This window comes from Clarias gariepinus, chromosome 13 (assembly GCF_024256425.1).
Source record: "Clarias gariepinus isolate MV-2021 ecotype Netherlands chromosome 13, CGAR_prim_01v2, whole genome shotgun sequence".
Classification (NCBI taxonomy): Eukaryota; Metazoa; Chordata; class Actinopteri; order Siluriformes; family Clariidae; genus Clarias; species Clarias gariepinus.
The window spans coordinates 25,040,534-25,068,234 of NC_071112.1; the positions used below are offsets into that span (position 1 = coordinate 25,040,534).

Sequence of the window (27,701 nt, forward strand, 5' to 3'; positions counted from 1 at the left end):
TTTTCTGCTTCTTTCAGTTGTTTATTAAACAAATTACTTTGGTTCCTGCACGGTGACTACTGGAACATTAGTCTAGAACATTTATGGCTGTGCGTATGTGTGGACAGGCAGTCATTAGTGTGAGCAGGAAGCATAGCATGGCCCACTGAATTAATGACCTCGCAGTAGGAGAGGGAAGCAGCTGGAGAGACCTCGACTCACTGATTCAAGAGGATATATGAGGGAGAGAGAGACAGAACAATACATTCTGCCTGAGCACAGCTTGACTCCAATAAACACCCTGAAGTTATTTTACTCATAAGTTTAACCAGTGCGCATTTAATAATAAACACATTCCAGAGCAATGCAGGCTTTAATACAATTTTAATGAAAAAAAAAAAAATGTACCAATGAAAAAAAGTCAGAAATCGTTTTTGTAGAGCAAAGCTCTTATATACAGCATATTGCACTATATAACATTGTCTAAAACTTCTATACTGTATCAAAACATAAAAAAACTACAAGTTCCAGAGTGCACAGTACAGTCTCGAAGACACACATTTCAATGTTTACAACAAATGCTACATTTCGCTGGGTCCCATTTCTTGGTATACAGAGAATTGTGAGCCTCAAGACGTTTTTTTTTATTTTTAACTAAAAGGCTTTTAGGCATCTCCATAATAAAACTTTACAATAACTGCATTAATAACAGGTTTCTGGCAATTAAAAAAAAAAAAAAAGTTTCTAATTACCAATGCCAATTGATAGAAATTGTTTGTTTTTATTGTTCCTTTTAACATGAAAAACAAAATTGGATTAATTAAAACCCAGATGCAAGTATAATTAATACCTCAAACATTACTACACCTAATTGGGGAAATTAGAAATCAAAATACTTTTCATGATACTGCTGGTTTCGGTCAAAGAGACTGGTCAATATTCTCTTAACCCTTGAATTCTTTGAACAGCTGATAGGGGTGGTGAGACCTCAGCTCCTCATCCTTCCTCTGTACAAACCACTTCATTAAACTAATACTGGTCACCATGGTGTGCTTGCAATCCTTTGAGTACAAGGAAAATTACATATTACTTGTGCCTGTCACCTGAAGTAATATAGGAGAATGCCACCAGGAGAGGCAACTTAGTAGAACACTGGAATATAAGAACAAAACTATGAAATTGGACAAAAATGGTACAAAATTATTTCCAGTGCATGCAAATCAAGAAAATAGTGGCTACAGTGACAAAAGAGAGCTAACTCATTAACATGGCCCAGTGTCTTGATTGATTCTTCCTACCCTGTTTGCGTCAATGAGAAATATTTACAGATTTAACACCATATTGGAGGGTTTAGAAGTTTTTAAACCTGGTAGGCGACAGTGAGCATCATGGCAATGAGGTCAAAGAGAATGGTGACCACAAGCTTTCACCATTATGTCGCTTTATGAGCAGAACATGTTTTCGGGGACATTTCTGTTTCAAATGATTTTAAAATTATAGGTTGAAATGATATTTACTGCAATATAAGATAGGGAGGTGACAAATCAAATGTGATAGCTGACCAAAAGCCACCAAAACAGAAAATAAAGCACGTCCAGTGATCCTCAGTGACCCCCTCTAAGGGGACAAGTGGCCAGCAAATGTTCCTTTACGAGCATAACTGAGCCTCTTTTGAATTTATCTTTAATTTGTCATCCATCTAGAAGTGGTACCTTCACATGCCTTCAATGCTGTTGCATTTCTTCAGTCTGGTAGGTACTGTATATAGCAGGAAGTACCACAAGGCCTCATACATAGGGGGGATTAACAGTTTTTAGTAAAATGCCTTCCAAACATATTCATACTTGGTTCATGTTGTGTTCATTTTTAAAGCTCATTTTAAAAAAAAAGAATGCATTTGAAATTCAAAATTACCAGCGGACAATACATGAATGTTAATCTCCCTTATGCATGAATAAAAACTTTGGGGAAATCCTGTATACTGAGTAATGTTACATTTCCTTCCATTTTTTTGTCATTACCATTCACGTTCTTTAGAGGAAACCAAGACGTGAGGACAACAGATCCCTTCAAAACAATGGCTGGTATAAAAAAAAATTGTTTAAATCCATCTCCCTTCATAGTTCATAAAATAAAAAAACAAAAATCACTCCAATCTGTACAATACAGTATTGTAGGACAATGTAGAATATAATTTCTCCATGGACTTCTCTTGGTATACTTTTCATAACCTTAAAAGTAATGTTAAAAGGAATTCAGGAAGTTATAATGAAACATGATTCAAAAACCCTTTCACCCTATTAATTCACAGGGTGAGGAACAAGACAATACACAAGACACATCCAAGACTAAAACAAAAGTGGCAGGAAAACAGACAAAAAAAAAATTGCACACAACCTATACAGTAGCACTTGATCAATATACAAAGAAATAAATAAAAAGGACAATATATATAAATTACAAATTAAAGAAAGAAAAATCCAACAAGGAGTGAAGGTATAAAGATGGAGACTAGGTCACGTGAGAATGATAGCTACTGGCTTGTGAGGGCTACAGTCACTGGCTCAGCGTTCACGTTCTGCAGGAAACAAACGGTCAGCATTTCTTTGGACATTCACCATGCTTGAAAAGTAGCCTGTGCCCCACATTAACACACACTCACTCACTCACTCTCACACCCACAGCTGGCAACACTATTCATTGACAAGAACTTGAAACGTTTTGTACCATGCCTGTGTACCTGTGTAATCGTAGGACTGCAGTTAATACAGTTAAGCTTTTTTTTTGTTTGTTTTTGTAAAAGTAGTACATATGCAAATCAATAATGCAAATTCTAATTTGAGTTAGACTCTAAAATTACTTTAGAGCTTTTGTTTAATGCTTTAAAAGTAAACTATTGTAGGTCCCTTCATATCAAATCTAATCATAACCCTGTACTTTCTGGTATAAATATACAGGATGGCCAAAAGTATTAAGACAACATATGCCATGTATTATAGTTCTCCCTGTGCACAAAACAGGGGATTTCTCTAATTAGTTCTAGCCTATTCGGCTGAAAAGTTGTCCTAATAAACTGAAAAAGTGTGTATGTGATAATGGTATTCAGTGTCTAGAGCCATGGCCTGGATCATCACCAGACCTAATCCCAATGGAAAACTGTTGGGCATTTGTGAGGAGGGCAGTAGCAGTCAAGAAATTCTTTACTGTTTATGCAAATCAAGAAGGGATTGATTGCGCAAGTGACAACAGAGTACTGCAGACATCTTTTTTGGAGAATGTCATTAAATCACTAAATTTCACTTTTGCCTCAATACTTTTGGCCAACAATGTATGTGTAACAAGAAGAAAAATCCTGAAAATTGGAAAACCGAGTCTCACAACATATACATCACTCCTTAAAAAAATAAAAAGCTCTACAAGCAAAAAGAAAAACAACAACAACAACAACAAAAAACAGCATTACAAATCAATCAGTGTCTTTAAAAAATTCTTACTAACAATTTACAGAAGAAGGTCCTTATCTAAAATAGGCAAAAGTAGTGGTTATTAAAAAAAAATTATAATTATAATAAAAAAAGCACAACAACAACAAACAAAAATAAACATTTAACCCACTGAAATGTCCATCATCTGGAAGGTATATAAAAAAAAAAGCACAAATACAAGTTGAAATTCTGTGAATAAGAAAAAAAAAAGAAAAACACCCGAGTATCCTGAGGAAAAATGCAGCCACTTGACAAAAACGGTATTGCTCTGTGGCTGAGAAAACGAGTGGCCACAATGATGTTCAACATCCAGCCAAGAGAGAGGACCAGTGGTAAGTAAAAACGTTCAGTAGAAAAATCAGTGATTTTTTTTTTTTTTTTTTTTTTTTAACAACCTGAACATATGGTGAGAATCAGTACTGAGGTTTTTTTGGTGTTAAACTTGTAGACTAAAAACCCACAGTGATTTTCCATTGACAACCGGGAGGCAAACAGGCAACTAAGCAATCAGGCTTACTGAAACCTTGTCTGAATATCTGAGGAAGTTTATCACAATAGGCACTGCACTCTTGTTCTTCAGGCTTAATGGAGATGATGACACGCGTCACCTCTAGGCATCTAGCTATTTGGTGATCTCGCTTGCTGATTATTGACAAGCTCATCAATGAGACCCACCAAATTCAAGTAGTAGAGGTTTGTCTACTTCCTATTCCCACTACTTGTTGTGAGAAAAAGCATATTTAAAAAAAAAAAAAAAAAAAAAAAAAAAAAGACTATTAGAAAATGCTATAAAAGCAGACATACAGAGGTGCAAAACTCTTTGGAGATTAGTCACGCTGATTGGTGTCCTGGAAGATTTTAGGTGTAGGAAATTGAAGAAGAAAATAAAAAACCCTTTCCAAACCACCACTTTTGTCTTCTTCAGTCCACATTCAGCATTTATCAGTCTTTCTGCAGTGGCTGAAAATGATAAGGCATTCCCAGGATGAGGGTTTATTCAAAATATGTACACGTACGGAAGTGCAAGCAAAATTCGAAGACAGAAAATATTGTACAAAAATTCCTCAACAAGTCTTGTATGAAAAATAATCTCGATAACACCATGGCATCTTCTTGAAAGGAAGAGGGAAAAAAGAGAAGAAGGTCCCCGTCCCGCGGAGATCGTCTCCCTTCCTGTTTTCTTCCTCTAAAAACCCGTGTTGAAAGTCGAACAGTGCCAATGAGCGGAGGGGGACGATCGTGTCACGGTGGCCATCTCACCTGCGATCCTCCGGTCTCCTCCTGTGAACCGCTGGCTCGCCGTTGAACAGGAGCGTGTACAACGCTGAGGCCAGACGCAACCAAAACGGCCACTGATTCCTTTGGTTTTGATGTTGCTAAAAAAAAAAAAGAAAAAAAAAAAAAGAGAGAGAGAGAGGGGAAGTCAGGACTGGATCCAAAAAGGATCTCGCACACATACAGTACAGTATTTGGGTTATATCATGCAGGCAGGGTGAGATGGGGGCAGCAGGCAAAACGTGTGACTGAAAACCAGACGCCGGATCTGTGCTGATGTTTCCACAACAGAGGCAGTCTGTCTGACACAAAAACACTGCATGACACAGAGACTGACAGTGACTTTCAAAAAGGGAAACATTTTAAGTGAAGGCACAAGATTTCATTTCGAAATGCAGGCAATTAAAATTATTCTAGGCGTATTATAAATATTATTTTTAGAGCAACTCGGAGTAAAATGATTCCATGGTGTAACCACAATATTAATCCTCCATCAGAAACCGCTTTCGTCTCCTGTACGTAAGAGTAAATTACAGTCTTTAACACAGACAACACTTGATCAGGGTCTTAACACAGTATACATGATCCTGCTGTCACCTGAAGCTGTGCCATAGTTAAATATCACACTTAAGCTGTAAATGATGCATGGCTTAATCGCATTCGATTCTCTCGTGCCCAAGTGGATCTGAAGAGATTTAGAGGATAATACCATCAGGGTTCATGCACAAGACAAAAATTGCAGTGAATGGGATTAAAGTGCTCTGGACACACGCACACAGAAAAACGCGACAGGATTTACTGCTTGTTGTGTATGTAGGTGTGCAATACTAAGCCACTATCCTGGCAAAAGAAAGACAAACAACATGTTATTTGATCCTATATAAATGATGTACCTGCATTAAATTCCTACTCAACTCCATGCATTAATTATTTTTGCAGGTTTTACAAAAAGATTTAAAAAAATATATATTTTTTTCGACAAGGCTAATAAGGTCATGTGTAGGAGTAAAACAGTGTGTTGTATGCACGCTCATCTAGAGAAAAGACATTCACACAGGGCACACCCACAAGTGACAGCGACAGCGGTTACCATACCCGACCACAAGCGTCATGAGCGTTTTGTCCCTGTTGGTGTGGATGCAGGGTTAGACAAGGCATAACCAAAGATAAGAACTTTCATCAAGTTCACATTCGAGCTATAGCAGACACATGCATGAAGTTAGACAGCGTACGACCTCTTCACAGTTCTGTCGATACCATTTTAAGGCTAACTGTAATGATCCTTTCTATTGCATTCATGTTTTAATTTACAGTGACTTGCCCTCTTCATAATGCTGTATGATTGTGTTTATATTAGTGCTGTCAATCAATTAAAATTTTTTATCTAGTTAAATCACAGCCATAGTCTGTGATTAATCATAATTAATCTCAATTTTAAAATACCCTGATCTACTTGCATTATAAACATGCAGTGATGGATTGAGGAAATGCATAACAAACTGATTAAAAAAAATTATTATTTTGCAGTTTAATAATACCTCGAACATTAACATTTAAAATGTTAAATGTTAAATCAAAATATCTCGTATGGGATGCACGTGTAAGTTATTACTTTATTTCATAATGTTCATTAATGAACTTCGCCGAAAATTACACAGCTAACCACTTTATCATCTTTATGAACACTTCACCCTCATTACATGTTTGTTAATCAAGATAGTCACAGTTACAGTTTTTAATTTGGAGAATAGATGTTTCTATGGGCCACAGGGTATTATGATATATTCAAAGGCCACCAGATTTGCTTTTATTTCATTAACAGCTCAAATTTTCACATTCACAGTCCATGATACACTCGTGAATTTTAAACATTGAAAAATTTTGTACACAGTAGTTTTGCATTTGTGAAACGTATATTATGAATTTATTTTGTGCACGTGACTTGTTTTTTTGTGAATTGATATTTTTTCCGCGCACGTGAATTGGGATGCGAATGTGTGCACGTGTCTTTTGTGTGAATTATTAATGAGACTATTTTGCTTCCATATTTCCTCCGTCATCTTGTTATCCACATTAAATGTGCCATTATCACACACAGCTGCTGCGAGTATCGGAAGCCATTAGGCACATTATATTTACATGGGGTGTTCAAGTCATACAGGGACTTCTCGTGGATGGAGTAAAACCAATTGACATTTACAGAAGACACAGCACAGTGATGCGACCCTTACTAGTACTAGAGTAGACTGAGGTGACTCTGAGCCCAGTAATTTCTGTGAAAATTCAGCGAGTGGAAAGCCTGATTTATGCAAAAATCTACAGATTACGCAGATTCAAATCACACTTGTTTTTCATTCCAAACATTAACAGAAGCTCTTGATGCTTTGATTGTGACATGGATGTTTGTAATATTAAGTATTCAAGACATTGTACATGTACTTTCTTTGTTTGAACTATTTCACTATTCTAAAACCTTCTGTTTATTTCCAATTTTAAATGAAAAAAGTGCTTTGTTTTCATGGTGACCTCAGACATTTGGCATGACATGTGGCAATAACTCCCAGCAGAGTTCCAGTAATGCGAAAGTGGTGTTTGTGAATGACTGTGTGCAGTTCCCACAGACAAATGAGTCTCTTCCGTAAGTTAGGGACAAGTTATCCCTCGATTTTCAAGGATCAGGCGTTCCCACTCGCTGAATGCTCATGGGATCAGACTGCTTACTTCACTGTTGAAATGCTGGCCTCCCAAGTACACATCCCCTGTACCTTCCCAACCTCGCTTTAAACTATTTCCACTTTTTTGGGCCATTAAAGGAGTTCCTGGGAGGCCAGCATTTCAGACATAAAGCAGAAAGATCGATCATGGCTTCGGTGTACTGAGAAAACGTTCTCCCTTAATAGTGTCCAAGCACTAGTGAAACGCTGGGATGAGTGTGTTAATGTAGCAAGGGGTTATATAGAGTAATAAAGGGAGTTCTTACACTAATAACTGTGTTCTGTTATTCTTTATACATGTTTATATACGTGTTATCTGTGTTCTGTCTATGTTTATTTTCCTCGCACAGAGCTTTGCTATGTAGATCAAGTTCAATCGGTTGCAGGTGCAACACTACAAAAATCTGGAAAGGGTCCTGATGTATAGACAGTGTAAAGACCACTGGACATACACTGTTTAGTATAGAAACTTTGTTATTAAGCAGTTAGAAAGTTGTAGTAAAATGGTAAACTTTGTATAAAGCAAACACACATGGCTGATTAGAAACTTCCAAAGATTTGGCTAGAACAAATAAACACAGACCTCGGGCCTATTTAGCACAACTCTTATCTTTTTTTTTTTTACTGTTAAGAGATAAGAAGCAATGACTGATGCAGATTGCTGCAGGCATTGCAATGTGTTGTGCAAGGGCTTACACCAAGAGCTCTTCGTTTGTCCTCATAGGTCAGTTTACATATTCGGACTGTTTAAGGAAGTGACATCACACTGTATTTGGCTTCATAACAAAAATAATATTGAAGCTTTCACCCACTGGACGTTGTTATATCTCAATTTAGCAATTCTGGCAATGAAATAATGTCAGGATATCATAGTGGCACTCACAGCCACAGGGTCCGAGGTTCAATCCTGGGTTTCATACTTCTCTGGTCCTAATGTCTTTGGACTGTGGGAGGAAACAGGAGTACACGGCAGAAACCTATCAGGCACGGGGGGACCTGCAAACTCCATGCACACGGACCCCGAGGCGGGAACTGAACCCGGACCCTGAAGGTGCGAGGCAACAGTGTTAACCACTAAGCCGTGTGCCGCCCTTTTTGAAACTCTATTTATAACTTTAAATAAAAATTTAAACCTTGCACTGACATTAGAGTGAGGAAAAGTCTGAAAGCATCTTCAGTCCTGGTAACTTGTGCTACATGATAAGTACAGCACACCCTGACTGTACTCTATGCTAAGAATGATTTCGATCTAAGCCATTTAGAATGATGACTCCAGAGTTTCAAGAGTATTTTAACAGGTTAGGTGTGTTACAGCAGCCTTCGGTTTATTCCGCAGAACCGACAACACAAGGGTTAGCAAGAAGTCAAACATCCCCAAGAGTGACCTTTAAACGCAGACACACATGGTTTCCCACCCAAAACAGTGTGGCACGCAATGTCTGTGTGTGTGTGGGTGTGGGTGTGTGTATGTCTATGTCTATCTGTTTATGTGTGAGAGAGTGAGAGACTCTGTTCCACATGACTAACTGTCAAAATGAGTCAAAGGCTAAATTTAAAACAGAGATAAGCGGTGGAGTTGAGGCAGACGTCACCCGTCACTCCTGCGGGCTTCCTATCAGCCGTGCGTGCAGGCTCGCCATCAGCTGCAGAGCTCCCAAGAGCCAACTCTTATCACAACAGCAGCAGCAATAACCACAAACAGATACACGCTGTAAAATGTCACCAGACCCGCTGGAGACCCGTCTGCAATTTATAAATCACTGGGGCTATCCATGACAGGAGCTGGCAGTTAGACACCTGGTGCCCCAAGGGGGAAAATAATGATGTGCAGAATCAGCACTATCTACAACTTACTGTAAACTCCACACACATCTCAGATCATACATAATCTTTGGATATAGTTCTGATATGTAAATACACATACACTTATTTCTTCATATTTTGCTTCCAAAGAGCCAGACTATCTTGGAAGATTGTCTAATGTAGTTTTAAAAAAATTTTCTTCAGGCTTCCTAAAGGATGTTTTTGTCCCTTATTTTCAGTTCACTCCCTGTTTCTGACTAGTTTCAGATAAATATTTTTTATTTGTTAGGCCACGCAGTGACCTATGAGTCACTCGCTCACGCACGAGGCGGGGGACATCCTGGACAGTGTGCCAACCCAACGCAGCGCACAAACATACACACACACACACACACACTCACATGCTCATTCACAAACTGCAGGCTATTTCAGAGTGGCAGTCAATCTGTGGGAGGAAACCGGAATACCCGGAGGAAACCCACCATGCACGGAGAGAACATGCAAACTCAATGCACACAGACCCGAGGCGGGAATCGAACCCGGATGCCGGAGGTGCAAGACGAAAGTGTTAACCACTAAGCCACCGTGCCACCCTACCTATGAATCATCCAAATATTAGAAAAAAGAAAAAAAAATAATCTAACTTAAGGCATGAACCAGTGAGAAACGCAGGCAGATAATCAGACTGGTGATTAGGATACTGCTGATGCTGAATGTCGAGGAACAGACGAGAGGGGAAATGAGGTTGCTGCTGAGGTTATCTTAGTCACTTTGTGGCCTATGACAATAAAACATCTGTTCCAGTTTCTTTAATGTAATCTATATCAATTAAGATGAATAAATAAGGGGTGGCTCAAGAAAATTGCACTATACTGTATCCAGTTTAGGAAAAGAAAAACTTGCATAAATATTTTAATGCTAAATGTATTGCTATACATTCTATATTTATATGATGAATAATATGAAATCATATTAATATAATACACATCATACTATTTTTCATTTCCTGAAGTGTGTAAACACACACACACACACACACACTTACACTTGCCCAATGGCTGGCTGACAGCTTCATATTACAGTTGGGGAAAATGGTTGCAGGAACAAGCAGCAGACTTTAAAATGTTTGTTGTTTTTCCCCAACTTTTGTCCCTTTAAAAAAAAAAAAAAAAAAAGTAAACCGTTTTTTTTTTTTTTTTTTTTTAACACAAATTGTCTGACAGGAAACCTGTCTCTTAAAAAACATCCCCTTTTCTCTGGAGTGCTGGTAAACAGAAGTGCATGCTTACGCTCTTACACACACACACACACACACACACAAACACACACACACACACACACACACACACACACACAGGAAGTAGTAGTATATGAAACCCAACGCACATGTCTGCCTTCTGAACAAAGTGCCCTGTAACTGAACAAAAATAAGAATAATAAAAAAAAAAACACACATAATAGCAAACCCCCAAAGAAAGCTCCTGGAAACATGGCCCTGCACAGATAATAACTCCGACTGCCTCGGGGTCTCATCACAAACCTGTCAAGAGCAGCAATTTATCTGTCAGCAGCGACCGTTCCTATCAGACTCTGTACAGAAAAGCTTCATTTCGGGCTGAGCAGCCTGCCAGCGCTGCACTAACAGCTCATCAGGGGGCTCGTGGGAACAACAGACTATTCTTTGTCATGTCTGACTCATTCGAAACTGAAGTGTCACTGCCGGCGTCAAATCTCGAGACGAGTAACTGATAAGGAAGGCTTGTGGTGATAAACGAGCCCAGCCAAGGCTTTGGGGGTGAAGTCTCTGTCCCCTACAGGTTCTAATCACACCGTATAGCGTTAGTTAATTACTCATTTTCATTACTCTCACTATTGATTAAAATTTTAACAAAGAAAAAAAAAAAAATAGTTAGATGGAAAGGATTTAAAGTTTGATGTAAAAGAAGTTACACTTTTTTCCTCTATATCATTAAATATTTTTATGTCATGCTTTTATTAAAATTGATGTTACATAGCATACAAGGATGCATCTTCTAAAAACATACACCAGGTGTTCAAGTCAAAGCGGGACTTGGGATGAAATTTCTCATGAATCGAGGCGTAAAAGCGACGGATATTTACAGAGAACTTTAAACACAGTCCAGTGATGAGACCTTTACGGGCAGTAGGCCGAGGTCATTTCTGTGAAACATCTTGCAAGTGGAAGTCCTGATTCTTGAAAATAGACGGACTTGCCACTAACTTGCAGAGGTGACGCAACTCTTCACACAACCATTCAACAACATTGCTTGCATGTTACAGGAACTTGTCTGGGAGTTATTGCCACATCCCCTGTGGTAGTCCTGACCTTGATTCAAGCCATTTCCACACTTCTGGGCCATCACAGGAGTTCCTGGGAGGCCAGCGTTTCAGACGAGAAGCAGACAGTCCAAACACGGCTCAGGCGTACTGAGAAGACTTCGTAATGCAATAAGTGCATTAGTGTAGAATGGGATCATATGGTTTTGTTATTCTACACAATCAAAAGTCCTGGTTTGATTTGAACACCCCTTATATTAACATGAATTATAATAAAATATATGCATATTAAAAAAAAAAACATGAATTGAGCCCGAGCAGTCAACATGTTACGTTTTTCATATTCACTTGTCATCTTATGACATGACATGTAGAATGAGGTGCAAATAACGACAGCAGTAAATAAAAGCAAACACAGATTTTTTTTTTTAATAAGATAAAGAGTTGCAATGATTACAGCCTGAGGCAGCCTCCGTACTTTGACATTACAGAGTAAATTACATGATGGAGAAGCACAGACACACACACACACACACACACACTAAATGCAGGCTAATAGATTTGGGTTCAGGTTGCTTTGGGATCAGTCATCAACTTGGCGTAAGGTGGCGTAAAGTGGCCCGAGAGAGTGCGAGTCATAATCTCTGAGCTCCCGCATGGCCTCTCGAGTCAATTAGCCTGAGCTGAGGCTATCGGTTAACACTCTGCCCTGCACATTGTACCCTTGTATGGACGTATACACATCTGTTGTGGCAAACTAAAGAAAGCAGGTTGACTAATACTACTCTAAAAAAGTCGGTCCTTGTCCCAGAGATCAGTGCAAAAGTATGGTTACCTCTCTTTTTCAGAAACAGGACCTGGCACAGTGTTCAGTGTATGTGAATATATGTATATAAGTGTGTGTATGTATGTATATATATAAACACATGCCATCAAGCTGGCGGTAGTGTCGTTGCCTTATTGCTGCTTGTTCCTTAACGTTGTGTGTAAGTGTGGCTAATTTGATTATCTCATGCTAGTTTTCTCAGCACTGAGAAGGCTTCACTGGAGTCATACTAACCACATCTATTCAGACCAAGCCTTGGCTTACCGCTCCTTCTACCTCACTTTCTCACCTCTTCCCTGTTTGTGTGTAGGTGTGCGTGTGTGTGTGTTTGTATCTGAATGAGAGTGCGAGCGGAAGAGAGACCAAGACAGAGAGAGAAAAAAAAAAAAGAGTTTGTAAAGAGATAAAGATGATTAAGAGCTTTACCATATAACAGACATTGTGCAAAAAAAACAAAAAAAACAACAACACTAATTAGAAACTGCCAGCTGATGGTTTCGTGATACACTGCACTTTTCATAACATGCTTGCACACTGCCAGTGCGTGTAAACACACGCGCAGCCTCTCTTTTTAAGTACGCGTGACACTAATACAACAGTGTAGCATTGATCTGAACAAAGAGGCATTATTCTTGGCTAGAGTGCACGTTCAGTCACAGAGTCAGTCAACACTCTCAGCTGATCGCTGCTGTCTGTTTGTTATATGACAAACCCACCACACAATGACAGACAGACGGACAGGCAGACAGACAGACATGGTGAGTTATGGGGATACACACAGTGAAATGCACGCACATGTATACACCCGCACACGAGCACATGCTCGCACACAAACAAAGGCGCGCACACACACACATACACAAAGGGAAAAGAGAACTATAAACAGGAAGCTAGAAGGATAGTATGAGCTGAGTTTTAGTGTGGTAGGAGAGATTAATAAAAAGGAAGAGAGAGAGAAAAAGAGTGTGAGGGAGAGACAAATTCATGACACAAAAATATGCCCCTGGGTAAATTGCACTCAAGACTGGTAGGATGTTAAGCTTTTGTTCCAAACTACAGCACTAAGGAGAAGTACCCCACTACTCCCCTATAAACCACTGTTCGCCCCCCCAACATTTTACATCTATAGGTATTGGCAGACGTACTCATCCAGAGCGATTTACACTTTTATCTCATTATACATCTGATCAGTTCAGGGTCAAGGGCCCAACAGTTGAACTATGGTGGTACTTGGGTATATATAAGTAAAAAAGGTATGGCATAAATGTCAAGAAAAAGAAAGGTCGTGGTACAAGGAGCATGACATTATGTGGTTTTAGCTGCTCACACAGCTACTGATATCATCACCACTAACCTTTTGGGCAGGAACTAAGATAAGATGTGTGATGCTCTGCTTCTCACTGCACATATATGATGTTTATCACCAATGTTTTTATGTTCCTAAATGGGGTTAGGAGGTGGATGCTGTACTATGATATACATCACCCATTCCCAATAAGAACAGAGGCGCAAGGTATTGCCCAGTCAGAAACGGGGAGCATGATGGGACTCACCAACATGTGCTCTTGATAGAATTGGTCTCCAATCATCTGGAGTTTCTGGCCAATCTGAGCCTCCACGCTGTGTGCAGGCCGCCGGTGAGGCTGGTTCTCAGGAAACATGGCGCCCTCGACGCGGTCAGTACGAGCAGACGGCGTCAGTAATAGCAATCCTGCGCTACCTAGTCAGGGATAGAAAAAAAAGAGAGAAAGAGAGAACAAATGTTCAAAGCTGCAACACAACAAGCTAGGTATCAAGGGACCACATAATACTCACCAACACAGCTGTTAGTGTTATCACTAAACATCGCCTGGATATCTACAGTCCACATCCAACCTTATCATCTGAACAACTAGGGCAATGTACAGCAAAGTAGCAGGAATTAAAAGTATTACACTGACAGATTGTTCTCTTTCCAGTGTATGTATGCTTTAAGGCAACAAAATAAATCAAGACTCCAAAAATCGAATTTCCTGTTTCTTGTGGTTTTTACACCTCAGGCTTATAAGTTTGAAAAAATAATCCGTAAAAATTGCAAATCATGAAAAGCCAAATGAAGGCATCAAACCGAAGGCGTTACATCACAAGAAGGCATGAGTCAGAAAAGGTCATGGGCAAAAACGTTCAGAGAAGTTGAACAGGAAGCTGGTGTTTGAGCCAAGGCTGCTGCATTTAAAATGGGAAAGAACTCATGTGCTAATTTCGTCCATTTGGCTTGAACTATTATAAGAGAAAAAACTCTCTAAGAGCACAAACATAAACAAATGAAACAGTGCAGTCAGGTTGTAAGCTGTCTTGATGTCCATGCCTGGGCCCAGAGCCAGCAGAACAACCCTTGCGTGCAGTCATTTGAATTGCAAAGCGACTAAGTACACACACACAAGTAATAAAAGCTGAAGAGGCCAGGACAATCAGACGCCACAGGGGAGACAGGGGAGCGGACGAGAGAGACACACAGGTTGCTCTTACAGGTGATTCAATCTCTCACTGAGTTTCGGCGTACTCTATTAACATAAGAAATGTAATAATGGTACTTTACCAATGCGTAAGTGCTAAAATAGAGAACTAACCACTACAGTATATGCTGCCTGTAATGCCACTCTTGTGCTTAAACAAACTCGTAGTGTGAGAGGGAGGGCAGACTGATTTCAGTGACTCAAGGCACTTTTTTTTTTCCCTAACGAATCAAGTAGTTGTTTTAATTCTTGCCAAACAGGTTGTAATTTTGTGTTTCTAAAGTTTGTCTCTGCCATCAACTCTAATCCTGTCTCCATCTCATTTTTATGAAGATCAGGTTTACCATAGAAGAGGCGTCTGGGCTCATCGGCCACACCGCAGGGCAGCATGCCATTTAGCCGGGCCACGGGGCTCCCTGGGGTCTGCGTGCTGTGGTCCTCCTGCTTTATCTCCCTGTTGGACGAAGGCCAGCACTGTGAGACAGGCCCAAATACATCATCTTCATCCTCCTCCATGAGCAGGATCTTGCACCGTCTCCACCTGCAACCAAGAAAATTGCTGAGTCAATCAGTCATAATCAAATCCCTACAGTAACAGTGACATGTATTTATGAGTAGCATCAGTGGAGAAGAGCAACAAGTGACAAGTGCCTTTATACAGTGCCTTTACACAACCCTGTTTTAACTTGGTATATCCTGTTTAGGTGGGAACAGGGTTTTGCGCCTTTATTTTTTCTTCAGTATAACAGGAAGCAGTTACTCCTGTCTTCCTCCGCTAAAACCGAACAAAGCCAAATACTGACTAAGTGCAAAATGCAAAACCAGGAAATGGACCTAGCATGTTACAAAATACTTTTTGGAAAAGGGACAAATAGCTTTTAGGTAAACTGTCGAGTCCCTAGCACAGAAACAACCTACTGTAAAATATATTTTGTATATACACACACATACACGTTATGGTCATATGAGGCACTAAAACATTCGCTTACAATAAAGTTAAAAAAGTACATATCTAATTTTTTGTGTGCAACAACCATGTAGACATTCCTGGCTCTGTGATTTTATTTTCGAACACTTATCAGCGATCACTTATCAAGTGCAAATTGATCTTGATTACTATGCATATCCTCTGCCACATTTTACTTACCTCATAAGCAGCAACTCGCAGGTTAGTCTGACATCATTTTCGATTTCTGCATATTTGACATACAAAGTAGAAAACAGAACATGGATGCCTCTATGATGCGTGAAGTGTATTTACCTCTTCAAACAGCTAAATGTATAGCCAGTGTTATAGATTATAAACATTGAAGTGAAAATATCCGTATGTTGAGGCATATTAAGCGAACAGTGCATCAATTAGCGGTGCCCACTCATGACCCTGTTACTAGTTCACCGGTTTTCCTTCCCTGAATCCCTTTCGGTATGTCCTAATCACTGTACCCTCGGAACATCTTACAATGGCGGCTGTAAGTGGGTGGGCGACAACTGAATCTTTTCCCCTGAAGTTGATGTGATGGAAGCAGAAAAAAAAGGCCAAGTGTAAGGATTTTAATGATTTTGTCAAGGGCCAAGTTGTAATGACTGGGTCAAAGCAACTCCAAAACTGCAGCTCTTGTGAGACATTCCTTGTCTGCAGTGGTCAAGACACACCAAAAGAGATCCAAGGAAGGAAAACCAGTGAAATGGTGGTCATTGGTGGCCAAGGCTCACTGATGCAGATGGGGAACGAAGTCTGTGTACAATTTAATAAATGGGCTAGTGTAGCTCAAATTGAGGGAAAGGTTGAGAAAGCTGGCTGTGTAGAAAGATGTCATAACACACAGTGCATTATTGATTTGGTGGTGGGGGGCTGGGGGCGACGGCGTATCTACTCAATAATGGTGGCTGGTCATAATGTTATGGCTGATCGGTTGATATGCACTGCTTAATTTATTTCAATGGAAGAAGTGCTCCTTTGTTTACTGTTATGCCTTGAGCAGTCCTGTTGATTCAACGTCACTGCGTAGACAGTGAAGGAACATCAAGTTGAGGAGACAGAATTTCAAGTCAGGAGTGACTATGCAAACAGTAAAGTTCACATAGTACTCAGTATACCTTTTGTACACCTGGATGATTAAAGAGTCTATCCACCAGGGGGAAGCTCAGAGCCAAAACACACCTCAACAACACTAATATACCCTCTTCTACCACTTATTCTGCTATTAATCTTGGTACAAACAAGTGTAAGTGAAGATGCTGGAGTTGACAGGGTTTGAAGCAGGCTGGGTAGAAACCAAGACACCAAACTGGATAGTTAACAGGAACATAAAACCAACTGTTAAGACAACACGGAGCACACAACTCTAGTCTTACTGATGACAGGACCTGTCAAGCAAAATGGAACATTTGCTTTGTCTCTGCCCTTTTCAAATGGTATTGCACCAAAGGCTGGTTTTTTGAATATGCATGGTGGCCATCTTAAAAACATATAGCATGTAATAACCCCAGCATTGTCCCCAAATGATGCTTTGGACAAGAATAGTTGCAGAATTTAACAACATTTGCTGAACGTTAGTTCAAAATAAATGGCTGCACAATGACTGTACTTGCTGTACTGTCAATACAGTTCCTAATATTTACAGAGTTTTATCAAAACATCATTCAAAAATGACTCACTACAGATTTATCAAGCACATATGAGTAATAGATCTCTCAAGAGATAGGACTTGCGGTCAGAGTTGGGGTTGCCAATGTTTATTTCAAGGGGGCATTTGCCACCCGGGATCACCCATTTGGCCACACCCCTAGACTGGGAACATACACACACATAAACGTGCAACCACAATATGAAGCCTGTGTTTGTAATGCACACTTGACCAAAACAAATCAATGCCTCAGTCTCTAGTAACAGCACCACTGGAGAGAAAATGTATGGAGGCCAGACCCAGAGCATCGTAACAACAGTTAAGATTAGCCTAGCTTGTGGTACTCATTTAGATAAATAGTGGCCATGAAACCACACCATGAGGCTGTGGTTAGACAACTGGTTTACTATATTTAACCTTTTGGAGACTGAGCAAGGCAGAGGCAACAAGCGTGTCTCCTACATTTTCCGTGTTGTGTGGTAGAGACTGTGTAGTTTTTGCGGATCATGACAATTCCGAGTGAGCAGTAGCTATTTATCTCCAGAAGAGACATGAGGCGTCATTGTCAATCTGCCACACAAGACACAGTGCAAGTAAAACAAACACACAGAAACAAACAGAAGTTTTTCCATGACTGGGTTTCGGTCAGGACCGGGGCATGCTGGCTGCAGTTTAATAGGTACATACAGTTTCTGACACTAATAGGCCCTTGTCAGAAATTGAGACTGTTGCTGTCTAAACATAATAAAAATAATAATGATGTGAAGAATAGAAATGAAACCAAAAACACACTACATTTTGAACTGACATGAAAAGCATGCTTTTCAAAGAAAAGAAAAAAAAAAAACATGTCAATACATATATGCCATTAATTTCTAAACTGAAAGTGAAGGCATGTGTCGTGTCTAAAAGTTTACAGCTTGTACGTGCTTTACTTTCACAAATACAAATCGTGCTTTACGTGTGTACTCTGAGATCATTATGGAGAGGGTGTGAACTACAGGTTCGCTTTGTTCAGATCCCATCGAAACTGTGAATGAGTCCGCATTGAAGCAAGCAATGTACAGCTCCCTCTGCTGCCCTGCGCTCTAAGCATGTGTGTTTGTGCTTAGAGTGCAGAAACTTATCACTCTCGTCAATGTGACACTCATGAATCATCACTTTTTCAATATGTACTGATCTAATACAATAAAATAACTGATATCTCCCTAGTATTGGTCTTAATTTTTCAATACACTTTATGTCATTTTATGTAGGTGTAATATTGAACAACAGATAAATAAGAACAGGTTTTCATCCCATGTCCTATCATGCACATAACATGGTATCAGAAAGTTAAAAAAAAAAAAGAGGGGTAATGGGCACTACTGTACTGTATTGAAATGGGAAAGCAGTCCATAGCAGATCCATTCTAGCTTATCTTACAGATCATCAGTACAGACTAAAGCATCTGGAGAGAAAATGCGAAATGTGGGAGATTTAGGGACTTTGACCTAAAATGTACACTCTGATACCTTGGAGTCACTGTACATCACTATGCAGCAAAACTGCCCATACATTATACATACAAGCAAAGGGCCACATGCAACCATAATTTGACCTCCCAAAACCTTTGTTAATTGTTATTGACAGTATTATAAACTTCAAATGACTTAGAAACTCCAAATTCAGTTACACATTTTAACAAAATTGCTCAATGGCAAATTTACATAGCAGCATGTCGAGCACTTGTGAGCACTGGTATAACAGTATGCTGGCTCTCTTCTCAGCATACTGTTATACCAGTTGTGAAAAATTTTTTTCCAGAAGTAAAGTTAGATTGAATTGTGCTTGCATGAGCCTTTGTTCCCAACCACTGCATATCGTAGGGACGGGAATCATCAGGGTCCACCCAATATGATATCACGATACCTATGAGCCAATTCGATCTGAATTGCAATTCTATAAGTATCAGAATTTTATAAATACCCCAAGTCGATATTGAATTTACAGAAGTTAAAATTGGGAAAATACAATTAGGAAATAATTTGCTCCTACCACACTGCATGCCTATATGTGAACTGTGTACACATGTACCTCAAATGCAAACATATATGAATTTAAAAAATCATTTAAAAAATAAGGGGTTTTGGAGTCATTGTGGCGTATACATGAATCATGATACAGAAGAATAACGATACATTACTGTATAATTTTTTTTTTTACCACATTTTTTCACCGCTACATTGGTGAGATAGTGGCAATCACTGATCACTGATATTTCGAACAACCAATCCATGATCGCCAATATGTCAAACAACCAATCACTGATTGCCAATATTTCAAATGACAAATGACTGCTCGGTAATATTTCAAACAACCAAATCAACAATATTTCAAATGACCAATCACTCATCACCGCTGTTCCCAATAAGCACTCTAATCTATTTGAAATCTCTTTAGCAAATGTTTATTTTACATGAAACAAATTTTCATGTAACTGTTACTTGACATGCCAAATTGCTTTTTTTTCCCAGACATTCTCCTGAACATAACTGCCAACACTGAGACTATTAATTTAACAATGTTAGAACCATCGCCAGAGGTCACAAAAGACACAGCATACTCTTTTTTTCACCTCTCTTTCATTTCTCTCACACACACACACACACACACAGGACGTGGTTGCTGAGGAAATGCTAAATAAACAGTAGCACTGCACAAGCACCTCTCATTCGTTTGAATAGTCGTTGAAGGAAACTTGGCCACCACCTCAGGGCACAATGTACCACACCATATATCACTCAGTATTGGGATGGATTGTGCGTGCAGATTATACAGTAAATAGCATGTTTTTTTGCACAGTGATTGCACTACTGCATGTGTTATAATGATAATGTTCATCTTGAGCCACCATGACGACCCATTTACAGCATTTGGCAAATAGACTTACATTTTTAGATTATTATATATCTAAGCAGTTGAGGATTAAGGGCCTTGCTCGAGGGCCCAACATAGGCGATGTGGTGGTGGGGCTTGATTCTGGGACTTTCTGGACGGTAGTCCAATGCCTTAAGAACTGAGCCACCCCTGTCCCCTTTCTTAAATACCGCCCAACGGCAAACGCACGCGACCCTAACTTTATTTGATTCATATTTTATTGGTTACTCGTTGCTATGGTGAAAATGTGAGTAACCAATCAGGGCCCCCGTTTCTGTTTAATCGCTAGCAGCCGGCTAGCACACAGCACAGCGAGCTGAATGTGACAGGGAGTTGAAGTGCTGGTATTTTATTGCAGAAGGCAAAAACGATGTGTAGACATTAAAAGATTTTTTCCCTAATATGTTATCTAAATATTTTTTTTTTAAAGAGTAGCTTTTCATGTCAATGTTAAACCGCCAATCAGTGCCGTCGCCGCTCGTCCTGCTCTGACACCTAGCCGCGTGGTCAAGGATTCATTTAAGGAAGCGCGTAAAAAATAGATTAACTCCAATAAATCACTGTGTCTGTAATGTTGCGTCCTTAAATTAATTGCTGACCACGCCTCGGGTTAAGGAGAGCGTAATATTGTACGTTGTAATAATAATTCTTAGGTCTGTAACGTGAGTGTAACAGTCGTGGGAGTTCCGTGAGCGCTGAGAATCAGCTTCATTTTGCAAAGCAAATGAGTTTATACCGCGCTTGACTTTAGCTCAAATAAACAACGACTTTTCATTTTCGAAATTATATGTTGGTTATTATTTATTATGCAAGTGATTTTTAGTATCTTAATAATAGAAAAAACGTGCCAGTTTTTACAGACATTACAGCCGTTTTAACCAAGAAAACCGGCATGCATCGACTCATGTACCGACTCAATGTTCTCATAATAAATCCGATTCTTTCATAGCTCGCGCGCTATTAAAGGGATGTCAGATAATTTTCGGCGGGCTTAAAACTTTTTCCCCGACACCTGAAATAACGCACCGAATGTGATTCGCGACACAGCAGCACATTCTGGCAGTAAAGTGCAAGTTATATATAACCATATACCCCTTTACCTAACATCAAATCACTGGTGGCATTAAAGCTAGAATTAATGTAGAACTGAATTCTGTATAGCTTTTTAATATAAGACTGAGATCCTTTATCATAATCACAGATTGCCTCTGCACAGATTATCCGGAGGGTTTTCATGAAAGGACCGGTGCTTTAGGCTACACTATAGCATTCACCGGGTGTTTACATCCGTGTGTCATTTAGATTACACATGTCACAACACAGCCACATAAAACCGAAATCACACAAACACACACATCCTGGCTTTTTTTTTTTTTTTTGTCTCAGCTTACAGATAAAATAAAGCAAAAATAAATGAACTCTAAAAACCCATCCTGTCCACTTTCTTTGTCCTAGTTAAGTTATATTTTAAGTTACAAAATCATACAAACTATAAGAGCAACGCCCTGCCCAGTGTAGTGAGTGAGATCTACCTCTGCTCCGGCTCCGTTCAGATCCGTGGTGTTTCTGAGTCTTATAGAAGGGCAGGCGAATAAGCTTGGCCGGTGGTATAACCACAGACGGGATAAGATCGGAGTAAAGTCAGGTCAATATGCTGCTCCTCTTTCCTCCTTCAACAACTTTTATTCTGCAGTCCAGCCTCCGGCACGCTCGTTTCTTTTCTATCAACGTCATGACTCCGCCCCCAATGCGTGACGCAACTCAAGACAACAAACAAACCCTTCTTAAAGCCACACCGCACTGTTTTGTTCTTTAAAGACAAATCGATCATTTGATATTCTGGTATATACTTTGATAAGGTTTATTTATTCTTTAATGAAGCGTTATTTGTTTTGATGGTTCGCACAAACACAAACAGATTTCATCCCATTTATCCTGTGTATCCGCATTCATTTGAAACAATAAATGACTTAGATATTTGGGTTAATCCAACACACACACAAAAAACACTCTTCCCAACAGTACATAGTTAGTAATCTAATAACCAGGATAAGGAGCTATCCAGTGATGGAAAATTCAAAGCATTTTTGTAAGTCACTCTGGATGAGAGCATCTGCTAAATGTAAATGTACAGTACATGCAATCACTCTCTCTTTGGACAGGGTGTCAATCCATCACAAAGCATACCCTCACATACGCACTCACACACTACAGGCAATTTGGGAATAGCTATTAGTTTAATCTGCAGTCTTTTGTCTTTTGGGAGGAAACCGGAGCACCCAGAGCTAACCCACCAAGCAAGGGGAGAACACGCAAACTTTACACACACAGACCCCAAGGTAGAAATCAATCCACACATCACTCACTCACCTGGACACTCGGAAGGGAAATTATGTTAAAATGTTCTTTGTCGACCACAGCTCAGCATTTAATGCCATAATTCCCTATACACTCACCACCAAGCTGGAGTACCTGGGACCTCTGTGTCAGTGGATCTCCAACTTCCTAACTGCCAGACCTCAGGCAGTACATGAGGGCGGACATGTCTCGGCCTCCCTCACTCTCAGCACTGGAGTCCCCCAGGGTTGTGTTCTGAGCCCCCTGCTGTACTCTTTGTACACCTATGACTGCGTAGCCACTACGAACTCAACCACCATCATTAAGTTTGCTGACAACACTGTCGTGGTTGGCCTGATCTCTGACAATGACGAGACGGCCTACCCTGAGAAGATTGGAAATTTGGACAACTGGTGCCAGAGGAAAAATCTCCTCCTGAACGTCAGCAAGACAAAGAAGCTAATAGTGAACTTTACAACTAAGCAGGAGAGGAACTATCAGACCCCCACCATCAATAAGAGCCCACTGGAGAGAGTGGACAGCTTCCGATACCTCAGTGTTCACATCACACAGGACCTGTCATGGTCCTGTCACATCAACACTGTGGTGAAAAAGGCCCGGCAGCATCTCTACCACCTCAGGCGCTTGAGGGAATTTAGACTGCCCTCTAAGGTGCTCAGGAACTTCTACTCCTGCACCATAGAGAGCATCCTGATGGAAAACAACTCAACCTGGTCTGGGAACAGCACTATACAGGACAGGCAAGCCCTACAGAGGGTGGTCCGATCAGCTGAACGCATCATCTGTACCAAGCTCCCTGACCTTCAATCGATCTACAACAAGCGGTGCTGGACTAAGGCCAGGAAGATAGTGAAAGACCTTAGCCATCCCAACAATGGACTGTTCTCTCTGTCGCAGTCAGCTTCCGCTCCCTGAAGGCCAACACAGAGAGACTAAGGAGGAGCTTCTTCCCGACGGCTATACAAGCTCTCAATCACAACACCACATAGGACCTAACACTTACACGCTTGCACATTTTGCACACCTCAGGACAACAAACTTTTACTCTTTACTAGGACACACACTTATGTTCACACATGGGACATTTGCACATTTGCACATTTTGCACACTGTGAACTTAAACTGCAATTCTATTATATTTCATTTTACTATATAAATTTTTCTATTTCTATCTTTAACTTCTTTATATTTCTATCTTATTTTGATATTTTCGTTTCATTTTTATTCTTATTGCTGTATTATATGTAAATGTAAAAGTTTTTTTAATTCTCTTATTTTTTTGTAATATTGAGATCAACAGCAGTCGTATAAGCATTTCACTTCATATCATCCTGTGTATGACTGTGTATGTGAAAAATAAATCTTGAATTTGAATTCCAGGCCCTGGAGGTGCAAAGGTGACAGTGGCAACTACTAAGCCACCATCCCACCTGTTTTAAAACTTTGTTATAGAATTTGGAAACGCCAATTAGCCTACTATTGGACTGTGGAAGAAACCAGAGTACCTAGAGGAAATCCACCAAGCACAGGGAGAACATGCAAGCCGGAGGCAGGAACTGAACCTGGAGATGCAATGCGACAGTGCTAACCACTAAGCCACAGTACCACCATAGTTATTGCTGCACATTGTCACAAAGCCACTTTACAGAAATATAAATTCAGAACATAATTAAAAATATACAGCCAAACCTAACCTACACTTCTGAGCAGTACCTAATTCTTCTTTTGCACATAAAATGCATGCAATAGAATAAAGTTCCATTAATTGTATACTCGCTGATTTTGTCGATATTACTCAGTGAGCAATATGCACAAGGCAACACAGACAAACATTTACACACTCATTTACACCTCAGGCCAATTTTTCTTATCCCTATCTCCTTTGTAGAGATGGCACAAATTGGTGAACCCAGAGGAAACACACAGAAACAAGGAGAACATGCACAAGAACTTGAAATTCACCTATGCTCAAGATCAAACCAGGGACCCTCGTGATGGAAACATATATAGAGGCCCAAAAATGTATACACACTGCAACATAAAAATATATGAACTAAAAATGATAGTGATGATGATGGCATCAATGATGGTGTGACTACTGACATCTTTTGAGGAAACATAATACTACACTTTGCTACCATAATTTAGTTAGAGTTTTAAAAAGGGCACAGTTGAACAACAGTGGATGTGCTTCGATCACTAATTTGTATTTTGTACAATGCCCTGAAATACTACTATCTGTACTTCAGCATTTTTGCACATTTAATTGATATTACTGATTAACTGCCATATAATATCATACATCTTTCTATTCTTCTCATACTACTGTCATATTTATATGTTAATTTCATTAAATGGTACATATTAACTAGTAAATTAATAAAAGTTTCTCATCTTTTAGAATGCACTGTTCGAAAAAAAATATATATTCCTGAGGGTATAAAGAAGTTGATCAGAAACTCAGTGGTCCAATCGAAATGATTAACTGTACCTTTAAGATTCGGTGGTCAGTGTTTTGTAGCCAATCAGGTTGTTTGTTTTGATCCCGCCTCCATCTCGTGTGATCAGGCACGTGGAAGGGAAATTCCCACAGCGGCGATAAGGCTGAACGCAAGCGAGCTGTCACACGTGATTAGAATGCGGGAAAATCATATATATCACATATGCAGTTTGTCATGAACACCATTATGCACAAATGCATGATCAGCTATGCTGCAAGACTGTAATTTGCATTTATAAGGTACTGTCAGTATCCTTTTAGTTCTCATGATCTAAAATTAAAAAATTATCTGATACATTTTTAAGAACTCGTGCAACCAAAATGTGTAATGTAGGGGGAAATTTATCTTGAATGTCACAATGTCAATATTTATTTTACCAAAGTAAAAGTTGTATATGTAAAAGAAATATGCCTGTTCATGCTCATTGTGTATCTGAACACTAGACACACATATCACACAGCACTTTCGTGTTGCTCATACCAACAGGTATTGGTGTTGTGAGTAAGCCTTGAAAACATTGAGCAAATCCACATGGACATAGGGAGAATATGGGAAACTCCACAGTCAGTAACGTGAGCTGAGGATCACACCAGGGAACCTGGAGTTGTGAGGCAGAAATGCTGTGTTGTGCCACCATGCCACCTGATCTGTAACATAGTTACTATAAATATACAGCGGTCCCAGTAATAAATGGAAAATCAGTCACTAAAATAATTATTGCAAGACTTTTCAAAAATGTCCATGGTGTATTAAGCAATAATAATTTACATTATTTCATGTACATCCCATAAGCCCCTTTGAATTCTCTGCTAAACTTATCTGATTGTAAAAAGAGCCTGGTTTAAGAAAGAGAATTCTCTTTCCCCAGTGGCAGCCCTGTTCATGCCTCTGTGGAATTCTGCAGTAGCTATTGCTCCACCAGGGCAGAAGGGCAGGCGTTGGATGTTATGATCTGACCCTCTCTGCCCCCTGGGGGTACAACTAATCAATAAACAATTGGACAGCTGGGGCAGAGTGCAACTCAACATTCTCTGACAATCTAAAGAGACAATTCCCCACTATGCAGACACACACACACACACACACACACACACACACACACACATTAATTGGCACTGCAGTGACATCATTGGAAGTTCATGGTAAGTGAATGTATGACACTTAAGGAAAGAAAGATTTTGAAAAGCTGTAAAATGATCCTTATTCATTAAAACATAATAAAAGCAATATGTTGTACCATTAAACAATAGCTATGGTCCACAAGCAGCTGAAAGACTAACAACAACATAGTCAGTCAGAAATTGAGGTTGAATTGACCTTTCCATACTATATACCCCTCATAAAAGTGGACTTTTTAAAGCTTCTATATTATTTACAATGACATGAAACAAATTATCATTACTACTCACTTACTTAGTACACCTACTTATAATACACTACAGTGCAAATATTTAAGACAACATAAATACTGCTAGTGGTGAAAACTGTGCAAAAATGCAATGCCTGTTATAGTTGATATATTAATATATAAAGATATATATTTTTTTACATGCATCAAACTTTTTAGCTTTGAGAGTTAGAAGAAAAACTGGTCCCCTTTAAACCCACCCTCATCAACCAAGTGTGAAATTGTCCTTCTTTGTCAAATGACCCTGCCTGTTATGTCCCCCTTCTCTCCTAACCCACAGAAGGGACAGCAGCAGGGTTCATTTGGAGTTTGCTGGAGCTTTGCCAAAATGTTCAACAAGTTCAGACCAAGGCCACTGACACATTTCCAACCAGTCTCAGAGGTGAAAAGGTTTAAAACGGGAAAGAATTCAAACATAGTCGTGAAACAATAATGAGCTCATGCTGAGTGAAGCCAGCAAGTAAGGCAAAATCGGAGTCTGAAATTTATAACTTAAACTGATTAGAAACATAAAACGCTTCTGTCCATAATGACTGGAGCTCCTGACTATTTCTAAATATAATTTTGTGCTTCAAATTTATAATAGTCTGTTTTGCATTATATGCCCTGTAAGTACACTGGGAAAATCTTTACCTTTATGATAGAAGTCTTTCAGCCAAGTCAGTGCACTCCCAGTGCCCGTCCCAAGCCCCGATAAAAATGGCACATGGTGCGTCAGCAAGGGCATCCGGTGTAAAACTGATGCCAAATTAAATATGTTGGTCAGATGATCTGCTGTGGGGACCCTAATGGGAGGGCTGAAAGAAGAACAAGCATGCTTTATAATATTTATGGCAACATTAAAGATGACTGTTCTCCTTTTTCCTGTAAAATATGTACGTACCAGACACTATGAAGAAAGGAACAAACTATCAGCACATACATACACACACATATGCACACAGCACATATTTTTTACATATGTACAGCAGTACCTCAGCATACAAATTGAATCCGTTCCAGAGGCGAGTTCT

At 39.6% G+C, this 27,701-nt stretch overlaps 1 protein-coding gene across 3 annotated transcripts; it reads right to left on the bottom strand.

Annotated features, from left to right (window-relative positions):
- Positions 1 to 346: 346 nt before the first annotated feature.
- Positions 347 to 27,443, bottom strand: bmf1 (BCL2 modifying factor 1). 3 transcript variants are annotated; one of them, XM_053510558.1, is made up of 5 exons: positions 21,954 to 22,108; positions 16,023 to 16,068; positions 15,220 to 15,416; positions 13,934 to 14,100; positions 347 to 4,840 (listed from the first exon to the last, which is right to left on the bottom strand). In XM_053510558.1, exons 2-5 carry the CDS (start codon positions 16,025 to 16,027, stop codon positions 4,721 to 4,723), a joined length of 489 nt encoding a protein of 162 aa, XP_053366533.1. In that variant the 5' UTR covers positions 16,028 to 16,068; positions 21,954 to 22,108; the 3' UTR covers positions 347 to 4,720. The 3 variants fall into 3 exon arrangements, with proteins under 3 accessions (XP_053366533.1, XP_053366535.1, XP_053366534.1); XM_053510560.1 differs by lacking the exons at positions 16,023 to 16,068; positions 21,954 to 22,108 and adding an exon at positions 27,322 to 27,443; XM_053510559.1 differs by lacking the exon at positions 16,023 to 16,068.
- Between the last annotated feature and the right edge of the window lie 258 nt (positions 27,444 to 27,701).

What these genes read in the sequence shown, in the direction of transcription:
- bmf1 (XM_053510558.1), bottom strand. An exon ending in GCCCAGACGCCTCTTCTATG is followed by an intron (nt 14,101 to 15,219) that starts GTAAACCTGATC and finishes ATCCCTGACTAG; the next exon opens with GTAGCGCAGGATTGCTATTA. An exon ending in TCTATCAAGAGCACATGTTG is followed by an intron (nt 4,841 to 13,933) that starts GTGAGTCCCATC and finishes TTTTTTTTTTAG; the next exon opens with CAACATCAAAACCAAAGGAA.